Source organism: Pelodiscus sinensis, chromosome 22, assembly GCF_052426305.1.
Source record: "Pelodiscus sinensis isolate ZL-2025 chromosome 22, ASM5242630v1, whole genome shotgun sequence".
In the NCBI taxonomy this organism is placed as follows: domain Eukaryota; kingdom Metazoa; phylum Chordata; order Testudines; family Trionychidae; genus Pelodiscus; species Pelodiscus sinensis.
The window spans coordinates 14,220,155-14,243,411 of NC_143073.1; the positions used below are offsets into that span (position 1 = coordinate 14,220,155).

General features: G+C 47.9%; 1 protein-coding gene across 1 annotated transcript; it reads right to left on the bottom strand.

The window, feature by feature from the left end:
* Positions 1–727: 727 nt before the first annotated feature.
* Positions 728–18,208, bottom strand: LOC102454250 (uncharacterized). The gene is made up of 12 exons (XM_089772477.1): positions 18,045–18,208; positions 17,291–17,377; positions 14,215–14,436; positions 13,623–13,645; positions 12,772–12,887; positions 12,442–12,474; positions 11,764–11,790; positions 9,241–9,329; positions 8,184–8,231; positions 7,705–7,831; positions 5,090–5,203; positions 728–3,492 (listed from the first exon to the last, which is right to left on the bottom strand). The coding sequence occupies exons 1-12, from the start codon at positions 18,105–18,107 to the stop codon at positions 2,741–2,743; spliced, it is 1,701 nt and encodes a 566-aa protein (XP_089628603.1). The 5' UTR covers positions 18,108–18,208; the 3' UTR covers positions 728–2,740.
* Positions 18,209–23,257: the final 5,049 nt, after the last annotated feature.

Below are 23,257 nucleotides of genomic sequence, written 5' to 3' on the forward strand. Positions count from 1 at the left end.
TTTCTCAGTCTTATTTTTTTTCCTATTTTAGCAAATGATCATTTGTCTTGAAGTCCCCAATAAATATGGGGGACTGAAACAAAATTAAAATGTCCAATTATTATACTAAAGGGCCTTCACTCATTAGAGAAAATCCCATAATAGAAGAGAGGTGATGAAACACATTATCGTACCAAGTGACATTTCAGAGCAGGGTACATCTAATAACTTAGAACCAGAATCACATAGTCTCCTGTCATATTCTCGGAGCCATTCAAATGTCCTTCACTCAACGCAGTCTCATTAGTATTGAGTTCTGTTATTTACTGAAGTCTCTGAATCATCAGAATAGTGAGGAGGAAATACAGCAACCTTCCCGTCTGAAGAGCCTTTGCCAATTGATGAAAATGGAGATATAAACTCAGAGGGTATGTCTACACTACCCTCCTAGTTCGAACTAGGAGGGTAATGTAGGCATACCGCACTTGCAAATGAAGCCCGGGATTTGAATTTCCCGGGCTTCATTTGCATAAGCGGGGAGCCGCCATTTTTAAAACCCCGCTGGTTCGAACCCCGTGCAGCGCGGCTACACGGGGCACGAACTAGGTAGTTCGAACTAGGCTAGTTCCTAGTTCGAACTACCTAGTTCGTGCCCCGTGTAGCCGCGCTGCACGGGGTTCGAACCAGCGGGGTTTAAAAAATGGCGGCTCCCCGCTTATGCAAATGAAGCCCGGGAAATTCAAATCCCGGGCTTCATTTGCAAGTGCGGTATGCCTACATTACCCTCCTAGTTCGAACTAGCGGGGTAGTGTAGACATACCCAGAGTTATCACATTGTGTTTAGGGTCCCTTTGAATTCCCCTTCCATGCCTGTGATGCTTTCATCTGCATCCCCAAGGAGTCTTATTTAGAATCACAGAAACCAAAGCACCATTACAGAAAACGGAGGACAATCGCATCATGTGACTCGCTAGGATATGGAGGGATAGAAGATACTTTCTATCTTAGTCATGCACAGGTTAACACTGCAGGGGATGGAGGGGATCCCTTTGACTAACCCCATCTTCTTTGGCTGTCATAGCGGCAGCAAACACTTTTATCTGCCCCAGTTCCTGCTTTCTATCATAGTTAAATACACTATAACCACCATACTCTGCATGTTCCTATTTCGAGAACACTCACAATAGGGACCCTGGCAGGTGGAGGTGTAAGTGGCTCTGCATGCTACTATTCCTCCTACCCCCAGCTGGGGAAATGGCAATGCAATGACATGCGCTGCCAGAGGCTTTTTCCTGCCACCCACAACAGCGGTGGGGGACGGTGCCTTGGAACAGTGGAGGATGAAGAATGCTAGGTAAGCACCCTGTCCCCATCATCCCTCACTTCTTCCCTGGCCCGGCAAAACCCTTAATCTGGCAAACCCTGATTCCCAGGGTTGCTGGATTAAAGAGGTTCAAGTATATTTTATCAATGAGAAAAATTGTACCACCCCCTTCCTTCATTCCCTCACCTGCTCTTCACACACCCTAGAGCAATATGAGAACAACTGGGAAGTAGAATTCAACCCTAAAGGGAAATGTAGCGACTAATCATTGCTTTAGAATCACAGAATCCCAGGGCTGGAAGAGACCTCAGGAGTCATCGAGTCCAGCCCCCTGCCCAAAGCAGGACCAATCCCAACCAAATCATCCCAGCCAAGGCTTTGTCAAGCCGAGACTTAAACACCTCTAGGGAAGGAGATTCCACCACCTGCCTAGGTAACCCATTGATGTGCAATGGTATGAACAATATACATATGAAGCTCTAGGCCAGGGCTACTCAACATACAGCCTGTTTGTTTGCAGCCCGCAGTGCAGTTTGGGTTTACACGGGGCTCAACATGCGGCCTGCAGGTGGGATCCTTTGAACATGGCCTCCACTAGGAACACACTCTACAACAGCGAGTCAATATAATGGCCTTCTGTTGATATGAGTTTTAGATGTTACATTCTTGGACTGTCATTGCTCATTAACAGTGCTGTCATATTGGTGGAAATCAGGTAAAATATTGCATTTCATTAACATCAGCAGAACTGACAAATGGGGCCTGTGTGTTGTATAGTCTTGCTTAATCTTTGTATTCATGCCCATCAGTGTGAAATAAGCTATTTGCATATATATTTGCATGTACATGCAACCACATTTAAGTTGCAGCCTTCGGCATGTGCTGTGAGTATCATTGTGGCCCCTGGGGCTTCCAAAGTTGAGTAGCCCTGTTCTAGGCTTTTTTTAGACCATGAAAGGTGATAAAAGATTAAGAAACAAGATAGCTAACCACACCCACTATACATGGGCCATGTCTTACCTGTAAGAGTAGCTGTTTTTTTGCACCAGGATAGCTAACGTTGGGTAGCTAACTCCATGGAAAAACCTAGTGGAGAGGAAGTCCATGTAGACTGTGCCTCAGTGTAGCTAATCAAGCTTATCCTTAACTCCTCCACTTTGGCTAAGGGACATTCCCAGTAAGAGGGACGCACTTTCTCATGACTCATAGGAGTTGACAGAGAATACCATAGTGTTCACCCTAAGGAAGGGTGAAAAGCAAAACACAAAACTGGGCAGCTCATCTGAGGAGGTGAGAGATCACAGTAATGAACATTCTGCAAATATTGTTAAAGATCATTAGTGGGAATTAACAAAAACGTTAACGCAAAAAAGACAATCCAAAACCCTGCAAACTTTTGAAAAGTTTTTAAGGTGTTTCTCTCCACAGCAGTCTGTCTCATGTGTAATATGGTGTGAGCTCAGCATGAAGGTTTTCCCACACAAAGCATTCATAGCGTCTTGCATCTTTGTGGATTCTCTGATGTGCGTTCAGGTTTGATCGCCGCGTGAAGGTTTTCCTGCACTCACAGCATTCATAGGGCCTCTCCCCTGTGTGGATCCTTTGATGTTTAATCAGATTCGAGCTCTGACTAAAGTTTTTCCCACACTCGCAACATTCGTAAGGTCTCTCCCCTGTGTGGATTCTCTGATGCGTGATAAGGTCTGAGCGGTACCTGAAGGTTTTCCCACACTCACAGCATTCGTAGGGTCTCTCACCTGTGTGCATTCTCTGATGTCTTGTTAGGTGTGAGCTGTGGCTGAAGGTTTTCCCACACTCTCCGCATTCATAGGGGCGCTCACCTGTGTGAATCCTCTGATGTTTAATAAGGTTCGAACTCAAACTGAAGGTCTTCCCGCACTCGGCACATTTATAGGGTCTTTGTCCCATGGGGATATTTGGCTGGCATGTGGTTTCCTTGAGGCTGTTGTGAGTTTCCTGACAATCAATAGATTTACCCACATTCTCCCCTGGCTGGCTTTCATGCTCCCTCTCTGGCCTGTGCAGACTCTCACAAGCTGCCCCCTGTGCACGATGCCTGGACACATTCCCTTTGGAGCCTCGCGCTAATCCCCCATGTGGTTCTACTCGCTCAGTACCTTCCTGCTGAGGGTTCAGCTCCAAATTCACACACAGCATCCCACCATCTGCTGGGATAGAGAGAGAAACCTCAGGGCAAATCTATGCTATACAATTAAATTGGCTCTAGTGACCATGGTGCACAGCCACAGCTGCAATTAAATTGCTTTTGCACATCTGTGTTCTTTGTACCGACAGTGCGCATCCTCATGGGAAGCATTGCACTGATTTAACTGCCTGTGTGGGGCATTGTGGGACAGCCTCTGAATGGCAACAACAAGGCAGGGTCTACGCTGGCAGTGGATCAACCTAATTAAATCAAATTAAGTGACACATTTCTCACAGAGGGGGACTTAATCGAACATAAGAATGGCCGTACTGGGTCAGACCAAAGGTCCATCTAGCCCAGTATTCTGTCTTCAGACAGTGGCCAATGCCAGATGCCCCAGAGGGAATGTAAAGAACAGGGAATTATTTGATCCATTCCATCACTCATTCTCAGCTTCTGGCAAACAAGTGGCTATGGACTCCATTCCAGCCCATCACGGCTAATAGCCATTGATGGACCTACCCCTCCATGAATATATATCTAGGGGGTTTTTTTTTGTTTTGTTTTGTTTTTTTGAAACCTGTAATAGTCTTGGTCTTCACAACATCCTTTGGCAAAGAGTTTCACAGGTTGACTATGTGTTGTACAAAGAAATACCTCCTTTTGTTTGTTTTAAACCTGCTACCTATTCATTTCATGGGGTGATCCCTAATTCTTGTGCTATAACAAGGAGTAAATAACACATCCTCATTTACCTTCTCCACACTAGGCATGATTTTATAGACAATCATATCCCGCCACCTTAGTCATCTCTTTTCCAAGCTGAAAAATCCATCTTTTAATCTCTCCTCATATGGAAGCTGTTCCAAACCCCTTATCATTTTTATGCCATTTTCTGAACCTTTTCCAACTCCAATATATATTTTTTTCAGATGGAGCAACCACAGCTGCACGCAGTATTCAAGTTGTGGTTCTATATAGTGGCAATTTTCTGTATTGTAATCTATCATTATCCTAACAATTCCCAACATTCTGTTTGCTTTTTTGACTTCTGCTGCACATTGAGTGGATGTTTTCAGAGAATTGTCCACAATCTCAAAATCTCTCTGTTGAGTGGCAACAGCAAATTTAGACACCATCATTTTATATGTACAGTTGGGATTATTTAAGACATTTAAATTGGCATAGTGGGTGACAGGTACATTTCAGTGTTGACACTTACAGAATTAGATTGGTGTAAGCTCCCTCATGTCGACCCAACTCTGTGTGGACCAGGGCTCAGAAACAGGGTTGGAAAAGGGGAGAGCAAACCAAAATAAACTGGAGAGACAGAAATAATATCGGGACATGAATTCCCCCAAACTCTTCCCCATAGGTGAAAGAGAAGAGGATCAAACCTTGCTCCATCCCATCCAAAGATTCAGGGGAAGGGACGCTGGAGAGGGAGCTAGTGCCAGGTGTTGGTCAGGATACATAGGAAGTCAAGAGTGATACCTGTCCTGAGCATCTGACACATGCCGGGGACAATCCTCAGCTTGCAGAACTCACCCCATTTTTGCAGGGAATCCCTGTTTCCTTACGGCTCCGACAGCTTTTGAGGGGATTTAATGATTCCTCACCTGAATGGGTGGCCATCAGCAACTCTCTTTCCTCTAAGCCCTGGAGAACTGGGACCCCTGGCTCCTCCGTTGGTTTTGCCTGGGAGATCGCATCAGATGTAAATATAGGAAACCCTGCTCCAGGGAAGGAAAAGAAGGGAGATTGGTGGAATTCAACAGGACATTTGTAGCCAAAACAAAAAAAAACCACCCCCTACTATTTTAATTGCACATTATAGCGCAGCTCCCCAGATGCTCCAAGGTATGGAATATTGTGTGTAGGAGGGATTTAACTATCCACATCTCTGCTGGGAACACCCACACAACCAGACATTCCTCGTGAAAGGCTCTTGAAAACACAGAGAAGGCAACTCCATGTCCCAGAACGGGAAGACTCCAGTCAGAGGGGAGCTCAATGACAGAGAGAGATCCAGAGACTTCGACAAGGTCGTAGGAGAACGCTATGTAATGCGGAGACCCACTTGTAGTTCACTCAGCTTCAAGGGAACACTTATTGCCATGCATGTATGCTTGCTTGATTCACCTCAATAACCCTCACGTTGCCTGCACTTCCCGTCTTCTGCTTTCTGTTTGCAGGACCAGGACCAGCCAAGGGAAAGCCAGCCCCTACCAATAATGTAAAGTAACTGGTGTGGAACCAAAACAATGGAAAAGCCACTATTGTGCAAATCACTGGGGGAATGGGAATCATAGAATTGTAGGACTGGAAAGAACCTTGAGAGGCCAATTAAGTCCAGTCACCTGCCCAGACAGCAGAACCAAGCACCGTCTAGACCAGGGGTCAGCAACCTTTTCAAATCAAAGAGCCAAACAAACTTCAGAACACGTGGTCAATAAAGAGCCATATAAGAATGCCCATTTGCATGACTGAAAATGTATGTCACATTATTGATAATTGACATAATGATTAATAATAGCATAAATAAAACATTGCAGAGTTTATTTAATGGGACTTCTGCTGCTGCGTCTTTTTGCACATTTCTTTGAAGTTTACATCATAACTGGTTAAATCCAGCTTCATGCAGGCATTCAGGCTGTCTTCTGTCAATCTTATGGCAGGGCGCTAGAGATGTGAGGGTGCAGGAGTCTGGGCTGGGGTTTATGAGGGGCTCAGGGCAGAGGGTTTGGGTGTATGATGGACTAAGCACACAAGGTTGGGGTGTGGGGGGGGCAGGAATGTTGCTGGGAATGTGGGTGTGTGGGATATGAGGAGCTCAGGGCAGGGGGTTCAGGTGTATGATGGGCTCAGGGTTGGGGTGTGGGGGGTTCATAATGTTGCAGCCAGATGGAGGCTGGGCCCCAACAGGGGGCTTGCTGGCCAGGCTTCAGTTTTATATGAAGTAAAATATTATATCCAATACAAAAGGTTTCAACATTGTCTTTATTTATGGCAGGGGTGGGGGCCACTGACCCACAGAAAAAAATCAGTTGGGGACCCACACAAGTGAGAAGCAATTTTAAAAAAACCTCCAAAAACTCCCCAACCCTCACTGATGTGGCCCCCAACTGAAACACCTCACTCCCCTGGTGCTCCAGCCCCTGGGCGGGGAGAGGGGCAGGGGGCACTGAGGTTCAAGGCCTCAGGCAAGTTTTATTCTTGTGGGGTTCCAGGGCTGATGGAATTTGTGGGCCCCCTCCCCAGGCTCTTGAATGGGACCAAAAATGAGGGGTTCCAGTGTGAGAGACAGGGCTGCCAGTAAGTGGGATAGGGATGGGGGTGCAGGATCTGGGTGGGTGGTAGGGGGCAGGAGTGGTCTAGGGATAAGATGTCTGGCCAGGGAGGAGGATGGTTCAGGAGCAGGCTAGGGATGTGAGAGGAGTGTGTGAGGGGGCTGGGAATCCAGGGTGGCACTTACTTGTTTTCGTGCTGCGTACCGCTCCCAGGCACTGAAGGCTTTGGAGCAGCGTGGGAAAGCCTCCAGGAAATGCGCCAGCACGCTGCTGTTCCCCCGGCCGGGGGGAGGGGAGCAGCAGCGCGCAGCCGTTTCTGCACTCAGTTTCTGGTTACCTCTGGGCTTTCCCAACCTTCCCTCACAGGAAGCCGGCGCTGGTGCTCCAGTCTTGCAGGGGACCGCGAGGCGATAGCACGAGTGCTTCAGAAGAGCCATATTTGGCTCGTGAGCCATTGGTTGCCGACCCCAGATCTAGACCATCCCTGGCAGGTGTCTGTCTATCCAACCTGCTCCTTAAAATCTCCAATGATGGAGACTCTACAACCTCCCTGGGCAATTTATTCCAGTGTTTAACCACCCTGACAAGAAATTTTTTCTGATGTCCAATCTAAACTTCCCCTGCTGTGATCACTTTGCTAGTCTGAACTACTTTATGCGGAGGTTGAGTGCCAGCCAGTGGCAGGCAGCTTCTCATGACGTCACTGGACCTAAACCCCAGTTCAGTCTTAGCACAGACAAGTTTTTAGACTTTGTGCTGAGCTGCTCCTGTGCCCTGTTCCCAGAGCGTTCTGTGGCAGGGCAGGCAGAGCGGTACTGTGTGTGTCATGGGCGTGTTGGGGTGATGCTGAGACAGGGCAGAGTTAAGGTTAAATTGTGTGGGGATGACATGAACCTTAACTCTGCATTTCCCCATCTCATAACCGCGGAGACAGGAGTCCTTACTCAGCGAGGTCACGTTCTCGTAGTTCTCCTGCATGACGACTCTGTAGAGGGCTCTCTGAGCCGGGTGCAGCAAAGCCCATTCTGCCCTGGTGAAATACACAGCCACCTCCTCGAAGGTCACCGGTCCCTGAAAGAGCAAGAGCCCAACACTCAGCACCTGCTGCCCCACTCACAGCCCCACTGGTCATGCAGGAGAGGAGCCAATCTCATGGAAGCTCTGGGAGGCTCACAGTCATCAGGTCCCTCCCTCCACTCAGAGAGCCAGGAGGCCTCAGAGCAAGGAAAGAACATCTTGTGCCTCCCAGCAGACAGAAGGCGGCAGGGTCTTCACAACCATCCCACACCTTCTTGCCAGACGCCGATACAAGAGATGAAGTCTCTAGCAGGCTTCAGACCCCTTGACAGGAATCCCAACCTCCTGCCCACTGCCAGGGGATGGATGTCAGAGAATGGGGACTAAATTAGCTGTTGTCACTCACGAGAGAGATCTTGGAGTCACTGTGGACAGTTCTCTGAAAACATCCACCCTATGCAGCAGCAGTCAGAAAAGTAAACAGCATGTTGGCAATTGTTAAGGAAATAAGACAGAGTTTCATAGTATGCTCACACTTCCAATACCGTGTGCAAATGTGGTCGTCTCATCTCAAAAAATAGCTTGGCATTGGGAAAAGTACAAAAAAAGGGCAACAAAAATTATTAGGGATATGGCACGACTGCCATATGAGAAGAGATTAGTAAGATTGGGAATGTTCAGCTTGGAAAAAAGATGACTAAGGTGGGATATGACAGAGGTATTTAAAATCATGACGGGTGTGGAAAAAATAAAGAAAGAAGAGTTATTTACTCCTTCCTATAACATAAGACTAAGGGTCACCAAATGAAATTAATAGGCATCGGGTTTAAAAGAGACAAATAACACACAGTCAATCTGTGGAACTCCCTGCCAGAGAATGTTGTGAAGTCCAAGCAGGTTTCAAAGAAGAGCTAGATAAATACATGGAGGTTAGGTCCACTAATGGCTATTAGCCAGGATGGGTAGGAATGCTATCCCTAGCCTCTGTTTGTTAGAAGTTGGGAATGGGTGACAAGGGAGGGATCACCTGATGATTCCCTCTGAAGCACCTGGCATTGGCCGCTGCCAGAAGACAGGATACTGGGCTAGATGAACTTTTGCTCTGATGAACCAGTCAGGCTATTCCTTTGCTCTCCTAAGGCTCTCTGGTGGATACCCCCTTTGTGTCACTCAGTAGCCTCTGGCTGTAGACTCCACCATTAAAAATCTGGTAAATTTTACCAGCTCTGGCCAAATGGTTTGTTTCCTGTTTCACTAATAGGGGGATTTCCACCCCCAAGCTGCCAGAAGTCTGTTCCTAAAATCCAGGCTGAACAAGCCCCAGAAGGTTTGTCACACTCTGTCATCCTCCCCTTTTTCCACCCGGGCAGATCCTGATGCCTCTTGACCAAACTCCCAAACAAACCCCATCTCTTCCCATCTCTCCATCAGGAAACCACTAGCCACTCCCTCAGAAACCCTACCCGGTCTGGACCCACCACAGCCATCGTTCTCTCTCGTCTCCTGCGAGGACCAGCCAGTCTGGAACCAAAGATGGGTGTTATTCTGTCACCTGTCAAAAGGAGAAGGGGGAGATTTCAGAAAGGGCTTTAGTGCATTTCACATCACAATTAGATGTTTAAGATCAAGTTAGAGCAATGCCTGTCAGGGGTGGTCTAAATAACACTTAGTCCTGCCATGAGCAGGACAATTGGATTAGAGGACCCTACGATTCCATGGAGTTGCAGGCAGCCCCATTGGTTGACCTGCTGCCCAGCTGTATTCTTTGGGGGACCATGGTGAAGGCTTGGCATCAGAGAGGGAGGCTCAATATTCAGCCCAGCTGGGCAGGAATGAAGAGCAAGGCTGCTAACTTTGGTCTGGGCACAGCTGCTCTACCTAGTTTGTGCACCTATTGAAATTCAGGAGGCAGGCAGGCGGCAAGCCTCTCTCCCAGCTTGCGGGAGAAGGTACTAGACTCAGGGTTCAAATAATTACGGGAGACTAACCACCAAAGGGTGAGGCGCGAGGGTCACAACTACAAAGGGGGAGACACCAAGCAGAGAAACTTGGAAACACCCACTGCTCCTCAAAGATGTCTATGGAGCTGGAGGACACCACCTAGAGGAGCTCTGCCTGCAGATGTGAGCCAAGACAGGACCATAGGTAGGTCCCATAGTCGCAGAGCGTGTCCCCATCTGATGTCCTCCTCCTGGATGGCCACTTTGGCCAGCCCCAGGAGCACAGGGGACTGGGTCATATGCCCTCTCAAGCTGCCCTGCAGCCCTAGGACGCTGCCCAGTGCTGGGGCAGTAAATGAAATGAAATTTGGCAACGATGCTAAAGTTGGGAGTCCGCAGAGGATTGGAACATCACACATAACTGGGAGGGCCCCCCAGAAGTTCAAAGTACCAAATTCTAGGTCTTGCACATATGGTCCCATCCTACAACATTTCTGCTTCACCCTGGAGGCTCCTCAGGGGAGGAGGGAGACCTGGGTGCATGGGTTGGACACAGAGTGACGATAAGCCACCAACACAATGAAAAAAGTGAGTGAGATCCTAGCATGTAACAGGTGAGGGATTTCCACTACAGGCAGAGTGGTATTAATGGCACATATACTAGGCACAGGTAAGTGCTTGTAAATTACACTATTTTCTAGGGCAGTCAAGCAATTAAAATTAATCATGGTTAATCACACTGTTAAGCAACAGCAAAATGCTATTTATTTAAATATTTGGATATTTAAAAAAAAATTCAAATACATTGATTTCAATTACAACACAAAATACAAAGTGTACAGTGCTTGCTTTATTTTTTACCACAAATAATTGCCTGTGAAACCCCCCCCCCCCCCCAAAATAGTATTCTTCAATTCACCTAATACAAATGCTGTAGTCATTTTTTGGTGACACTGTCAATGAGAAGCGGACAGAATTATTTCCCGTAAATGTAAACAATCTTGTTTCTCTTAGGCAACGTCTAGACTGCACTGATAAATCGGAAAAAGATACACAATTTGCAGTACTTAAATTGCATATATTTTTTCAATTTACTTTCAAAAGAGGCTCTTTCGAAATTTGGCGCGTCTACACGGTACCAAATTGTGAAAGAAAGTGCTCTTTCAAGCCATCCCTCATTCCTCATAGAATGAGGTTTACAAGGACGGTGAAAGAGCGCATCTGTTCTTTCGAAAAAAATTTCAAAAAAGCAGACGCATTCCTTGGACTTGGCGTTGCCAAAAAGCAATGCAGTCTAGATGTAGCCTTAGTGATTGCCTGAACAAGAAGTAGGACTGAGAGGACTTGTAGGCTCTAAAGTCTGACACTGTTTTGTTTTTGAGTGCAGTTATGTAATGAAAAAAAAATCTACATTTCAAAGTTGTACTTTCACGATAAAGAGATTACACTACATTATTTGAATGAGGTGAACTGACATATTTTGTTTGCTTTTTTTTTACAGTGCAAATATTTCTAATCAAAAGTAATATTAAGTGAGCACTGAACACTTTGTAATCTGTGTTGCAACTGAAATCCACATACATGCAGCCCCCGACTTGTGATGCGATTGGTTCATGGGGAAGCATCGCAAGTCAGGGGCATCATAACTCGAACCCGCATTTATGACAGGCGCCGTGTGACATTGTAAATGTGAGCCTAGGAGGTAAATTGGGGGTTTTCGGCCCCTTCCACACTTACAAAAATGGTTGTAAGTGGGAGGGGAGGGTTGCAACTCAGGCTGTCGTAACATAAGGGTTTCCTGTATTTGAAAAATTAGAATAATGTCCAAAAATGTTTAATAAATTCCTATTGGTGTTCGATTATTCAACAGTGTGGTTAAAATTGCAATTGCAACTAATTTTTGAGTAAATCACGAGTTAATAGCTCTACTATTTTCTAAACAGTCCCCCCCAAAAGCAATGCTAGTAATGAAACTTATCCCATTACCCCAGAAGCCACTGTATCTATGCTTTTACGCTCCAATGCAATGTGTTTAAATAATCCTACCATCTTTAGATCTGCCAAAGCTGTTTCCTATAAATTAACAATTATAATAGATTAATAGGAAGTTATTAAATGTACAAAATCATTCCAAAAAAATTTAAATTCTTTTAAGACATAATTAAAGCATAAAAAAAATTAAGAGGAAAATATATTTTAAAAAACCTATACCTACTTAAAAAAGAATAGGTTACGCAAAAACAGAAAAACATCTAATTTATGTTTTAAAAATTAGCTGCTAATAACTGTTTTATTAATGTAAAGGGCAAAAAATCAACTAATGCAAGAGTTAGTGTGCTAAAACTGTAAGCAAAAATGTGCATATATTATTAATAAATTTTTTTTTAAAATCAAACAAAAAATTACTTCTACACTTTTTAAAAAAGCACAATGAAGAAAAAAAAAACCACTCAGGATCCTGGGCTAGAGGGAATTTGGTCTGACAAGGTATGGCTGTTCTTATGTTCACTTCTCATTTAGGGTGTTCCCCTATTTCCCAAAGGGAATCACACCCATGAGATCCCGATTCATTCTGAATCCCTGTCTGATGTCCTGGAGCTCACCCTGCTTTGCATTGGTTCCCAGCTTCCAGGTGCACATGGGGGCTGGAGGCCGTGATGCCCTGTTGCTAACATGGTGACTGGTCTGAACTCTCCCCAGGGCCCGTCAGAGCCAGACACGTACCTGTGTCACTCCCCAGCTCCAGGCGCAGCATCTCTAGGGGAAGGAGAGGACGGGAGAGGTGAGAATTCAGGCCTTGCATTCATGGGGAGGCTCCCCCAGTGTATTAACGTAACGGCCATTAGCTATGAGATGTGATGCAGCCCAAGGCCTATAGCACAGCTGCTGCAGCCAGCCCCAGCCCCAGGGGGCTCCCCATGTGGTAGGGCGACTCACTGAGCAGGGGAGGTGAGATGGAGCAGAGGGTCAGTGACATCACTAAAGTCCCTGACTCCACCCCAGGGCCAGGGTCGCTCTCGCCAGAAGAGACGCCGCCCCAAGACTCCCATTCACCTCTGAATCCCAACAGCACCTCCTGCAGGCGGGCGCTTGTCAGAGAGAAATCGCTGAGTCTCTGCTCCAGCTCCACAAACTCCGGCTCCGGCTCCCGAAACGTCCCGTCCTCCCTGCTGGGGAAAAGAGGAGGGATGAGAAACAGGCCCGGACCCCCTCGCCAACGAGTTCCTGTTATTTCTTGTGTCCTTTATTGTCACAGTCAGTCTCGCTCAGTGGGAAAGCGCCGCTCTCCCCTCTCCCCCTCCCCCACGATTAGGGCTCCTGCTATTTTTACCTTTTTGTTTCCCTCCCTATCCCACCCACCTTTCCCCATTTCACTCTCCCCTCACTGTCCTTGTGTCTCTCCTCTGCTCTTCCCTCCCTACAGCACTGCCCCATCCCCACCCCTTCAGGGCTTCACTCCTGCCCCTGCCCCCCTCCCTGTGCCACCTGCTCACGTGACCACTGTACAGTTTTGGCTGCAATGACGATAAACAGAGAGACTGGGGAGTTTACCCCTCTCTGAGCCACAGCGTGGGCAGGCTCTGGAAGCAACAGTCTCCCTGGCCACCAGGGAAGGCTGCTCTGTAACCAGGAAGGCTAGAAACTTACTTTAAAAAATTGAAGGTTCTGAATACGTGACGTTGCCACATAAATACACCAGACAGGCTGAGTCCGGCCCAAGGCCCATGTGTCTGACCGCCCTGGTGGGACCTCATTAGCTGTCAGACAGGGCCAGGCCCTGCCCCGTGCTGAGGCAGCCGCTAGGGGAGACAGATCCCAGGCTCGGGCAGGGGGCAGCTGCACATTCAGGGCAGTTACCAGACCTAACACACCATGAGGGGGAGTGAAAAGAGACCAGGACTTACCTGCCCCCAGCGCTGCCAGCGCCCTAGAGAGGGAGACAGAAGAGGCAGTCAGAGGCCTTGTCCCAGGCTGGGAACCTCCTGCCCCACAGGGGAATCCCCACCGGAGCCTCTGGTACTTGGGGAATTTCCGACACTGGGGGTCTTGTTCTGAGAGCAGCTGCCATCTCCCCCAGCAGGGGCTTTTGCTCTCTGCAGCCCAGGAATCCCTGCTAGCAGGTGGCAACTGTGCAAATCTTCTTCCCAGGCACTTGACAGGCAGAATAGGTTTTTCTGCAGTGAGAATCAAGTTTCCCTTGGGACTGAGAGACCCACAAGTCCCACCAAACCCATAAACCCGGGTGAGCGGGGCCTTAGGCCTGGCTCAGGACCTCTCCATGGGTGGGAGGGGATTTCACCCTCCAAGTGCAAATGCAGCCAGACATCTACAGACCTCCTACAGGGCTCTGCCCCTCCCCCTGCCTCACTCCCCCCTTGTCCCACATTATCCTGCAGGGATAATTCCCCCAGCCCTGTTCTGCAAAATGCTGTGGGGCCTAGGGATGAGAACCCCCCATAGAAACTCTACGTGTGATCATTGCAACAACAGCCTGACCTGCAGGGACTGGCTCAGCAGCTGCCGCCCCTTCTCTCCTCCCCTCTCCCCGAACAGGGAAATCGCCCCAGTCAGTCTGCAGACACCCTCATCCCGCCTCTGGACAATGGCTCGCTCTAGCTCTTCCAGTCGGGACAGCAGCAGCTGCTCCTGCTCCTCCAGAAACCTTCGCAGGGCCTTCCACTCCCCGACCAGCTTCTGCCGCTCAGCTTCCGTCTGTTTCTGCCACCACAGGGAGAGGGAGAATCAGTAACAGGGGAACATGGAACATGAGAACTGGGTCAGACCAAAATTCTATCCAAACTCAGTATCCTCTCTTCTGACAGTGGCCAATGCCAGGTGTGTCTCAGAGGGAATGAACAGAGGAGGGAATCATCAAGTGATCCCTCCCCCTGTCATTCCCAGCTCCTGACAAACAGAATTAAGAAAACCCTCCCTGGCTAATAGCCATCGATGGACCTATTCTCCATGAATTTATCTAGCTCTTCTTTGAACCCTGTTATAGTCTTGGCCTTCACAACACCCTCTGGCAGGGAGTTCCACAAGATGACTGGGCATTTTGTAAAGAAATATTTCCTTTTATTTGGTTTAAACCTGCCGACTTCAGGTTGAACCTCTCTAGTCTGGCACCCTTGGGACCTGAATGGTGCCAAACCAGAGAATTTGCTGGACCACGGGAGGTCAATATTGTCTAGCAGCATTACCAATGCTTCCACTGCTTACTGGACTCTTATAGGACAGAACTGATGGCTGTAAACACACTTTATGGGACAGCAAGAAACTTGGCCACACCTATGATAAGTGGGCATCCGGCTAATTTAAATCATGCCGAACCATGGATGTTGCCGGACCACAGAGTTCCAGACTAGAGAGGTTCAACCTGTATTAACTTCATTTGGTGATCCCTAGTACTTGTGCTATGAGGAGTAAATAACACATCCTTATTTACTTTCTCAACACCAGTCATGACTGTATAGATCTTTATCATATGCCCCCTTAGTCGTCTCTTTTCCAAGCTGAAATGTCCCCGTCCTCTTAATCTCTCATATGGAAGCTGTTCCATTCCCCTAATCATTTTTGTTGTCTTTTGGTGTATCTTTTTCAAATCCCTTTATATTTTTTCCAGATGGGCGACTACATCTGCACACGGTTTTCAAGATAGAGGCATACCTTAGTTTTATGCAGAGGCAATATGGTATTTTCTGTCTTTTTCTCTATCCCTTTCCAAACGATTCTGAATATTCTGTTTGCTTTTTTGATTGCCATTGTACATTAAGTGGATGTTTTCAGACAACTGTCCATAATGACTCCAAAGATCTTCTTGAGGGGAACCTGCTAATTTAGACCCCCATCATTTTGTGTGTAGAGCAGGGATTACATGTTCAAATGTGCATGATTTTGCATTTATCAGCAGTGAATTTCATCTGCTATTTTGTTGCCCAGTCACCTAATTTTGTGAGATCCCTTTGTAACTCTTCCCAGTTTGCTTTCAACTTGCATTTATTTGGAATAGTTTTGTATCATCTGCAACTTTTCCACCTAACAGTTTACCCTTTTTCCAGATCTTGTATAGAACAATGCTGGTCCCAGTGTGGATAAACCCCTGTAATATTATCATTCTCATATAACTTTGTATTAAGATTTTGTCCTTTTAGATATCTTTGTTAAGTGTTCTCATACAATTTCTGTAACATTTCTCCTATAACTGTGTATTAAAAGAAACTTTCTTTTTTATATATATAGATCTTGTAAGAGAAAAAAATGTCTTTTTAGCTCTCCCCTTTCCTTGATTGTCCTGTTGAAATGAATGAGGTGTGAATGGAGAATGAAAGGTGAGCACCCCCAGCAGCAGTTGCAGGGTAGAGAAGATCTGGGAGCCAGATCCAAGACAATACCTGTAAAGTGAGCTCATTAAGAAGACTGGACATACAGACACTTTGGGAGTCAAGCAGCAAGTGCCTGCCCTTGGAAGAACTCTCTTTGAAGCAGCATTAAGAAAGGCAAGGTGATGACTAATTGGCTGCATGAGAGGGATAAATAGGAGGCATCTTGCAGAGGGATTTTTGTCTTGTCAGCATGGGAGCATCCATCTGGATCTGCAGAAGCCCGGCTCCACCCCTGCCATCTAACTCACCTGGCCAGTGCAGTTACGGGGAGCAACTTTTGGTAACAACAAGATGGAGTGTGCTTGTGTGTGAGAGAGAGTGCATGAGCGTAATGTATCCTATGCATGCGGTAAATATTGATTGATCTATGTATGTTCAATAAATGTGGCGTGTTGCCTTATCCCCCTGAAAAAGATCCTGGGTGCTTCTTTTAAGCACAACACGAGTACCGACCCCTGGGAGAAACCATTATTTACTGCTCTTCATTTTGAACCACCACCATTTATTCCTACCTTTGGTTTGTGATTTGTCTGCAATGTGATTTGTCCTTTTCATATTTGTTCATTTTTTTAAATTGTATCCTTTGGTATATATGGTTGTGACTACTTTCTTCCACTATTTGATCTGAGGAAGTGGGTCTGGCCCATCATCTAATAAACCATCTTGTTAGTCTTTAAAGTGCTACATTGTCCTGCATTTTGCTTCAACTACCTTTGGTTTGTCATCTTTTTAACTAGTTAATAATCCACGGGAGGATCTTCCCTCTTATCCCATAATACAGGGGTTCTCAAACTTTGTGATACCGTGACCCCATTCTAAGTTACTCATGACCCCCCGGGAGGGTCAGGACCCACAGTTTGAGAACCCCTGCCATAATAGCTTATTTTGCTTAAGAGCCTTTGGTGGATCAAAAATGTACCTCCCAGCAGATGGGGAAGTAACTTACCAGAGCACAGGGACTCTGATGAAAGGACATGCATTTAAGCCAGGAAGAATGGAGGGATCGGGGCAGGGTTGAGCTGTATACTGCCCACAGGACCACCTGGTGGCACTGCCCTCTCTCTAGGCATCAGTGGGGATAGTTTCCTGGCTGAGGCAGGCAGACTGGACTCTGCATTTACCAGGGCACTTGGCAGGGTGACCTCAGCCTAAGTGACGGGAGGAGGCCAAAGGGGACTTCAGGCACCTACCAGCAGCTCCTCGCTTTGCTGCTGCACCTCAGCGTTGGCTGCTTCTCTCTCTTTTCTCAGAGGGGCCAGATGCTCTCGTGGGGGCTCCTGGAAGAAGCAGGGGGTGGGGGTTACAAGCTGCTGCAAACAGCCTCCCCGCTGCTGGTTTTCAGGGCTCATCCTGCCCTGTAGACGCTCCTGAAAAATCCCTGGGGCTTAGACTTTTATCCCAGATCATGTTCAACCTCAGCCAGGAAGGAGGAAGGGAAGCTGGTGAAAGGGGGACCAGGTTTTCCAGAAGCAATATGGGACCCTCCTGGCTGAATGATAGGGATGCAGCCCCCGACCGACCTACCCACATCTAGCTCTGCCCATCCCAAGCAGCAAGCCTCAGACATGCCCCTCGCCTCAGTTTCTCCAGCTCCACCTCCCCTATGCCCCAAGAGCAGATATGAACATGGACCCCACTATATCAAATATCCCCACCTCCCACCTCTCACCCCACAACTCCCAGCAGCCCCAGGCTCCCAGCCCACCTCTGACCCCCAGCCGTCCGATTCCCGCTCCCTCGCCCTGCAGCCAGGCTCTGACTCGCCCCCAGCTGCCCCATCCCCAGCCTGGGCTCCGAGCTCCGAGCTCCGCAGCCGGGCCGGGCAGCCCCTCTCCAGCCGCGGGGAGCCGGGCAGGGAGCAGCTGGGCCCGGCAAGAGCGTCTCCGCCCCACGCGTGTCTGCGCCCCCCGACCCCTGCCCGCCGCGCGCTGCCCCCGGACCCACCGCGCTGCGTCGCGGGCTGCAGGGCTGGAGCCGCCCCCGCGCGGGGATCCCGGTCCCAGCCATGGCTCCGCGGCGCGCACAAAGGGCTGCCGGGCTGCGGGGGGGCAGGAAGAGGCGGCTCCTCCCCGGGCCTGGCCCTGCCCCTCCTAAGCCGGGGGGGGGGGGGCAGGCGGAGGATCCAACCCCCCCCCCCAAAGCCGGGCAGACTGCGGGACAAGCTGGGGGGGGGGCAGTGAAAGCTAATGTAGCAGCGTAAAACTGTCCCTCAGAGAAATCCAGGCAGTCACCGACAGCCCTTAAAACAGAGGTGAGCAAAAGGCTGCCAGCGGACCGGATCCGGCCGCCAAGCCACCAGATCCGGGCGCAACCCCCTCGCCGGAATCCTCAGGCAGGGATCAGTTCACGTTTTAGAAAGCCAGCTGTTCTCCGCTCTCAGCTGCCTGGGGAGGGAGGGGGGAGACGTCTCCTGCTGTTCCCGCCTCCCAGCAAAATCTCTTAGTTGCTATTGACCAATCTCTCAGTTTCCGGCCAATAGGAGCCAAGAATTTTTGCTGGGAGTAGGGGCAGTGTAGGAAGCCTTCTCGTCCCCCTCCCCTGCCTCTTATGCTCAGTGTGGAGCCACATGGAGCAGCTATTTCCAAGGTTTAGAAATCATCAGAAGGCGTATGTATGTGCAACAAATCTGAATACTGACTAGCTCATCCTACCTTTAATAAGAGATTCTCTGCCCGGCTCCTGGTGCTCTGCTACAGGTTGATTCACTAAGTACTAGGCAGTGGTGCAGCTCACAGGAGGGCTATGTCTAGACTGGCATGATTTTCCGCAAATGCTTTTAACGGAAAAGTTTTTCCGTTAAAAGCATTTGTGGAAAAGAGTGTTTAGATTGGCATGTATGCTTTTCTGCAAAAGCACTTTTTGCGGAAAAGAGTGTCTAGATTGGCACGTATGCTTTTCTGCAAAAGCACTTTTTTGTGGAAAAGCATCCGTGGCCAATCTAGATGCGGTTTTGCGCAAAAAAAAGCCCTGATCGCCATTTTAGCCATCCGGGGCTTTTTTGCGCAAAACAGAACTGTGCTGTTTACACTGGCCCTCTTGCGCAAATGATTTGCGCAAGAGGGCTTTTGCCCGAACGGGAGCAGCACAGTATTTCCGCAAGAACACTGACAATCTTACATGAGATCATCAGTTTTCTTGCGGAAATTCAAGCGTCCAGTGTAGACAGCTGGCAAGTTTTTCCGCAAAATCATCTTGCCAGTCTAGACACAGCCAATATGTGTTACTCCTTAGGTAGGCCAAAGCCCGGGCAATCTTTTCCTCAATTTTCACTGAGAATAGATAAGAGACCATGTGTATGTAAGGTAAACACATCTTTTGAATGAGTGACATCACCTGTTATATTTAAAAATTATACAATCCTAGTAAGTGAGGATAGAAAACAGTATAAGAAGAATTCTAGTTGGGAAGAAAAACACAACACCTGGCATAAAGACAATAGTGCATATATTGAGTAATACATAGAAAACATATATGGAAACCCTCTTCTTACCTTTGTTATCTGCCATGCTCATGTTTGTGACAGTGAGTTCCTTTGCTAGTCAAGGTCTTTTAAATAATCTGAAATACACAAAGACATATTACCCATACATTTATGTTTCATTATATTAACAGCCATTAAAACACTTTAAAATGAAAAAGACAGCTTTTTCTGCACTATATGTGATACTTGTAGCAATTATTTGTCGGTGGTTTCGGGGTCATAGGGTTACAGCCGCATTTACATGAAGATGTATACCTTACATACTCAGTACCATCATCATGATTAATGAATCCATGTAAAGTGGTGGGATTTTATTGTTATTGTGTTTTAGATAACTGAACACTAGATCGTGCAAGTGGATTTTATTATATTATTGTGTTTTAGATAACTGAACACTAGATTGTGCAAGCGGATAAAAAAACGCCCTTACCTGGTGGGTAATTTAATGGCCTCTGTCCAGGAAACAGGGGCTTGCTCCTTTTGGCCGTGGATTGTCTAATTGGTGCAATGAAGGGGGCCGCCACAGGGGAGGAGAAGGGGGCAGGGAGTGTATGTCACCGCCCCACCTCTTCTTCCCCTCCCGCCGTGGCACCCAGCTGAGCACGCAGCACTCAGCAGAGCGCCACAGCAGGAGGGAAAGGGGGGCAGTGACATACACAGCCCCGCCCCCTGGCAATGTATGTCAGCGCCCCGCCCCACTTCCCCTCTCTCCTTGGTGGCTCGGCTGAGCGCTGCGCCACTCAGCTGGGCCGCAGCGGGGGAGCAAGCCACGAAGGGAGGGGAAGCGGGTTGGGGCGCTGACATACACGGCCAGGGGGCATGACCATGTACGTCAGCGTTACAGACTCACAGACACTGGGCTACTATATATATGATACTCAGAGATGTCCACCCCAATATACATGGTCATAAATTGTCCTCTAACACTATGTCTAAACTACATTCCGCTTCCGAAAGAGGAATGCCTGACTGAAAGTGCAAATGAAGTGGTGATTTAAATATCCTACGCTTCATTTGCATATTTGCATCCCATCAGTGTTTTGAAAAAGGGGTTTTCTAAAGTGAAACCGCAGTCTAGACCATGTTTTTTTTTAAAAAACCCACTTTTTTCAAAGAACCCGTATTCCTGAAAAAATGAGGCGTATGGGTTCTTTTGAAAAAGGGGAGGGTCGGCGAGCTGCAAGCTGCAGGTGTGGGTGCAGGAGCTGCAATTCTTTCTTTGAAGAGCCGCATGCGGCTCGCGAGCCGCAGGTTGGCCACCCCTGGGCTAACACACACTGAGTCGGGGGCTGTGACATGGATACAAACAAACAGAAGTATTGATCTCATTTGAAAAGCTTTATTAGTATAAACTGATCTCTAAAAACAAACATTTTTTTTGGTGGTAGTTTCAAGATGTTTTCCAAAACAAGCATTTTTCCTTCTGCACAGATAGTGAACCAACTTTTTTTTTCCCCACCACAGATATGATACGCACAAGTTTTGAATTTTGGATAACTTAGCCATGGAATACATGAACTTGGTATTCTTAGTGAATGATGTCCTTTTTCAAAACACAGCAGTTTTATCCACAGATGGTGGGGATGCTATAATGCCACACAGTCATTGTAGGAGGCTGAACTTGGACCCCCATGCCTCAAACATACGGTGGCCCATCCCCAGCCAGGCCTCCAGTTCACCTGCACCTACAGATTTTTCAAAGAAGATTTTACGAAACAATAAACAGGGGCAGGTGACTGAGATCTGAAACCAGGGACTGTTCATGATTTGTAAAAAATGTCTTGGGAAATTAATGAGCTGGCTTTATAAAAAAAGATATGGATACACAGAGGACAAGTCCAGACTGTGAAAGATCTTTTAGAATGGAAAGGTGTTAATTGATGATTCTAAAGGAGTCCATATTCACAATGCTTTTTCACTACTTACAATAAAGAAATCCATCACACCTTGTGTTTAGCAGACAGGCGTCTGATTGAGCACTAAAGACCTGGCATTACAAGTTCCCATACACAGTATCCCAACTGTGCATTGGTGAAAATTTCCAATGACTACATATTCAATGAAGGATTCCAAAGTTAGTTTCTTCACAACAAACAACAGAAACTACTCAGAGAGGAGGAATGTGGCACCTTTTTCACTCGACCATGAGACAGGCACACCCACACCCAAAGCTTGTGAATAATTTGTATGTTTCAGAGTGGTAGTCCAGTGTTCCTGTAACAGCCCTATGAATGAAAAAAAAGAGAATGTGTGGCTAAGCCCATCAACAAGAATGGAGGCTGTGCTATTCATTGCACCAACTGTCTTATTGCCTGGCCTTCGTGCAGGTGCAAGGAGCTCCTTCCATGGGCTTTGGAGAAGATGGTGGCTGAACTTGGGGAGCTAAGGAAGGCAGACAGGTTTACAGATGAGTGGGAAGGGGGTGGAGGTTCAGGGTCTAAGATGGTGTTGGTGTGCAGGGTCTGTGCAGGATGGGACAGGGGTCTGATTACCTGGGACACTTCCCAGAATTATGCCAAAGAATATATATTAGAGATGTAAGCGGTGGTTAAACTGTAAGCATGTAACTGTAAAAAAGCCTACTGGTTAGACACCTACATGCTTTGCAAACTGTGCAGCTTTATACTGAAGAGCCCTCTGCACATCTGCCTGCCCTGGAGCAGGGTTCAGGAGCTGCAAGCTGGTGAGCGCTAGGAGTGCCCTATAAGTGCACACTGGCTCATCAATGTGGGCGCTGCAACTGATACTGGGTCCACTGCGGGCTATGCAGATGAACTTTATGCCACAGAGCACACAGCGCAGGATGCAGCCCAGGCCAGTCAGGGTCCCCTGCCTCCTGCAGCAGGACAAAATGGGCTGGTGCTCCAGCGATGTGTAGAAGAGGGGGCAAGAAGCCTTGGAGACACTCCACTACATGACTAGAGCACCAGTGATGAGTTGCCTTGTTACAGGGGAAAGGAGGGAGTCCAAAGCATCACAGTCTACAGGCAATTGTTTCTCAATCCCTGCCTTAGAGGGACCTTATAATTCAATTAGCCATGTTCAGTATTTTGGAAAACCATAGTTATAGGATTTTTCCTAGAATTGGCCTGCTACTTAGAGATCTGGGTGCAGGTAGGCAAGGGGTCATTAGCGTCAGGAGCAGGGATTTGCCATCAGGCAGTGCTTTCATGCTTTTTGTGTCTGTGACAGTGTGAAGCAACACCGCACTAGACAAAAGTCCCCAGAGTACGGGGGAGGAGGACCGAGCATCGGGCACCCTCCCGAGATGGAGGCAGGGGAAACCGCCATAAGCTCCCGAAAGGCTCTTACCGAGGCTGGTGCCCCGGCAGGATGCGCAGGAGCACCTACCAGCCAGGGGCCAGGAAAGGGAGGGGAGAGGAGTCTGGAGGACGCTGGCGCATGCACCTCCTAAAGGGCGAGACTGTTGCTGGCGTCTACACTGCTGCACCTAGCAATGGCCCAATGGGAAGGGGGTGGGACGAGGGCAGCTGGGGAAATGGAAGGGCGTGAGCAGGAGGGAAAGGACTATAAGATGAGCCCTCCTGATGAGGTGGGGAGAAGACGAGAGGAGGAAGGAGCAGGAGCAAGAAGGTAACCCTGAAGAGGGACGGGGAGTGCTGTCCAGTAACTGTGCCCAGAAAGCCCCTTTTTTACCTTTGGGAGGAAGGGCAGG

Coding starts and splice junctions, on each gene's coding strand:
- LOC102454250 (XM_089772477.1), bottom strand. CDS start 18,107: ATGGCTGGGACCGGGATCCCCGCGCGGGGGCGGCTCCAGCCCTGCAGC. Junction 14,437..17,290: donor AGCAAAGCGAGGAGCTGCTG/GTAGGTGCCTGA, acceptor CTGTGGTGGCAG/AAACAGACGGAAGCTGAGCG. Junction 8,232..9,240: donor CTGTGGTGGGTCCAGACCGG/GTAGGGTTTCTG, acceptor GCTGCTGCATAG/GGTGGATGTTTTCAGAGAAC.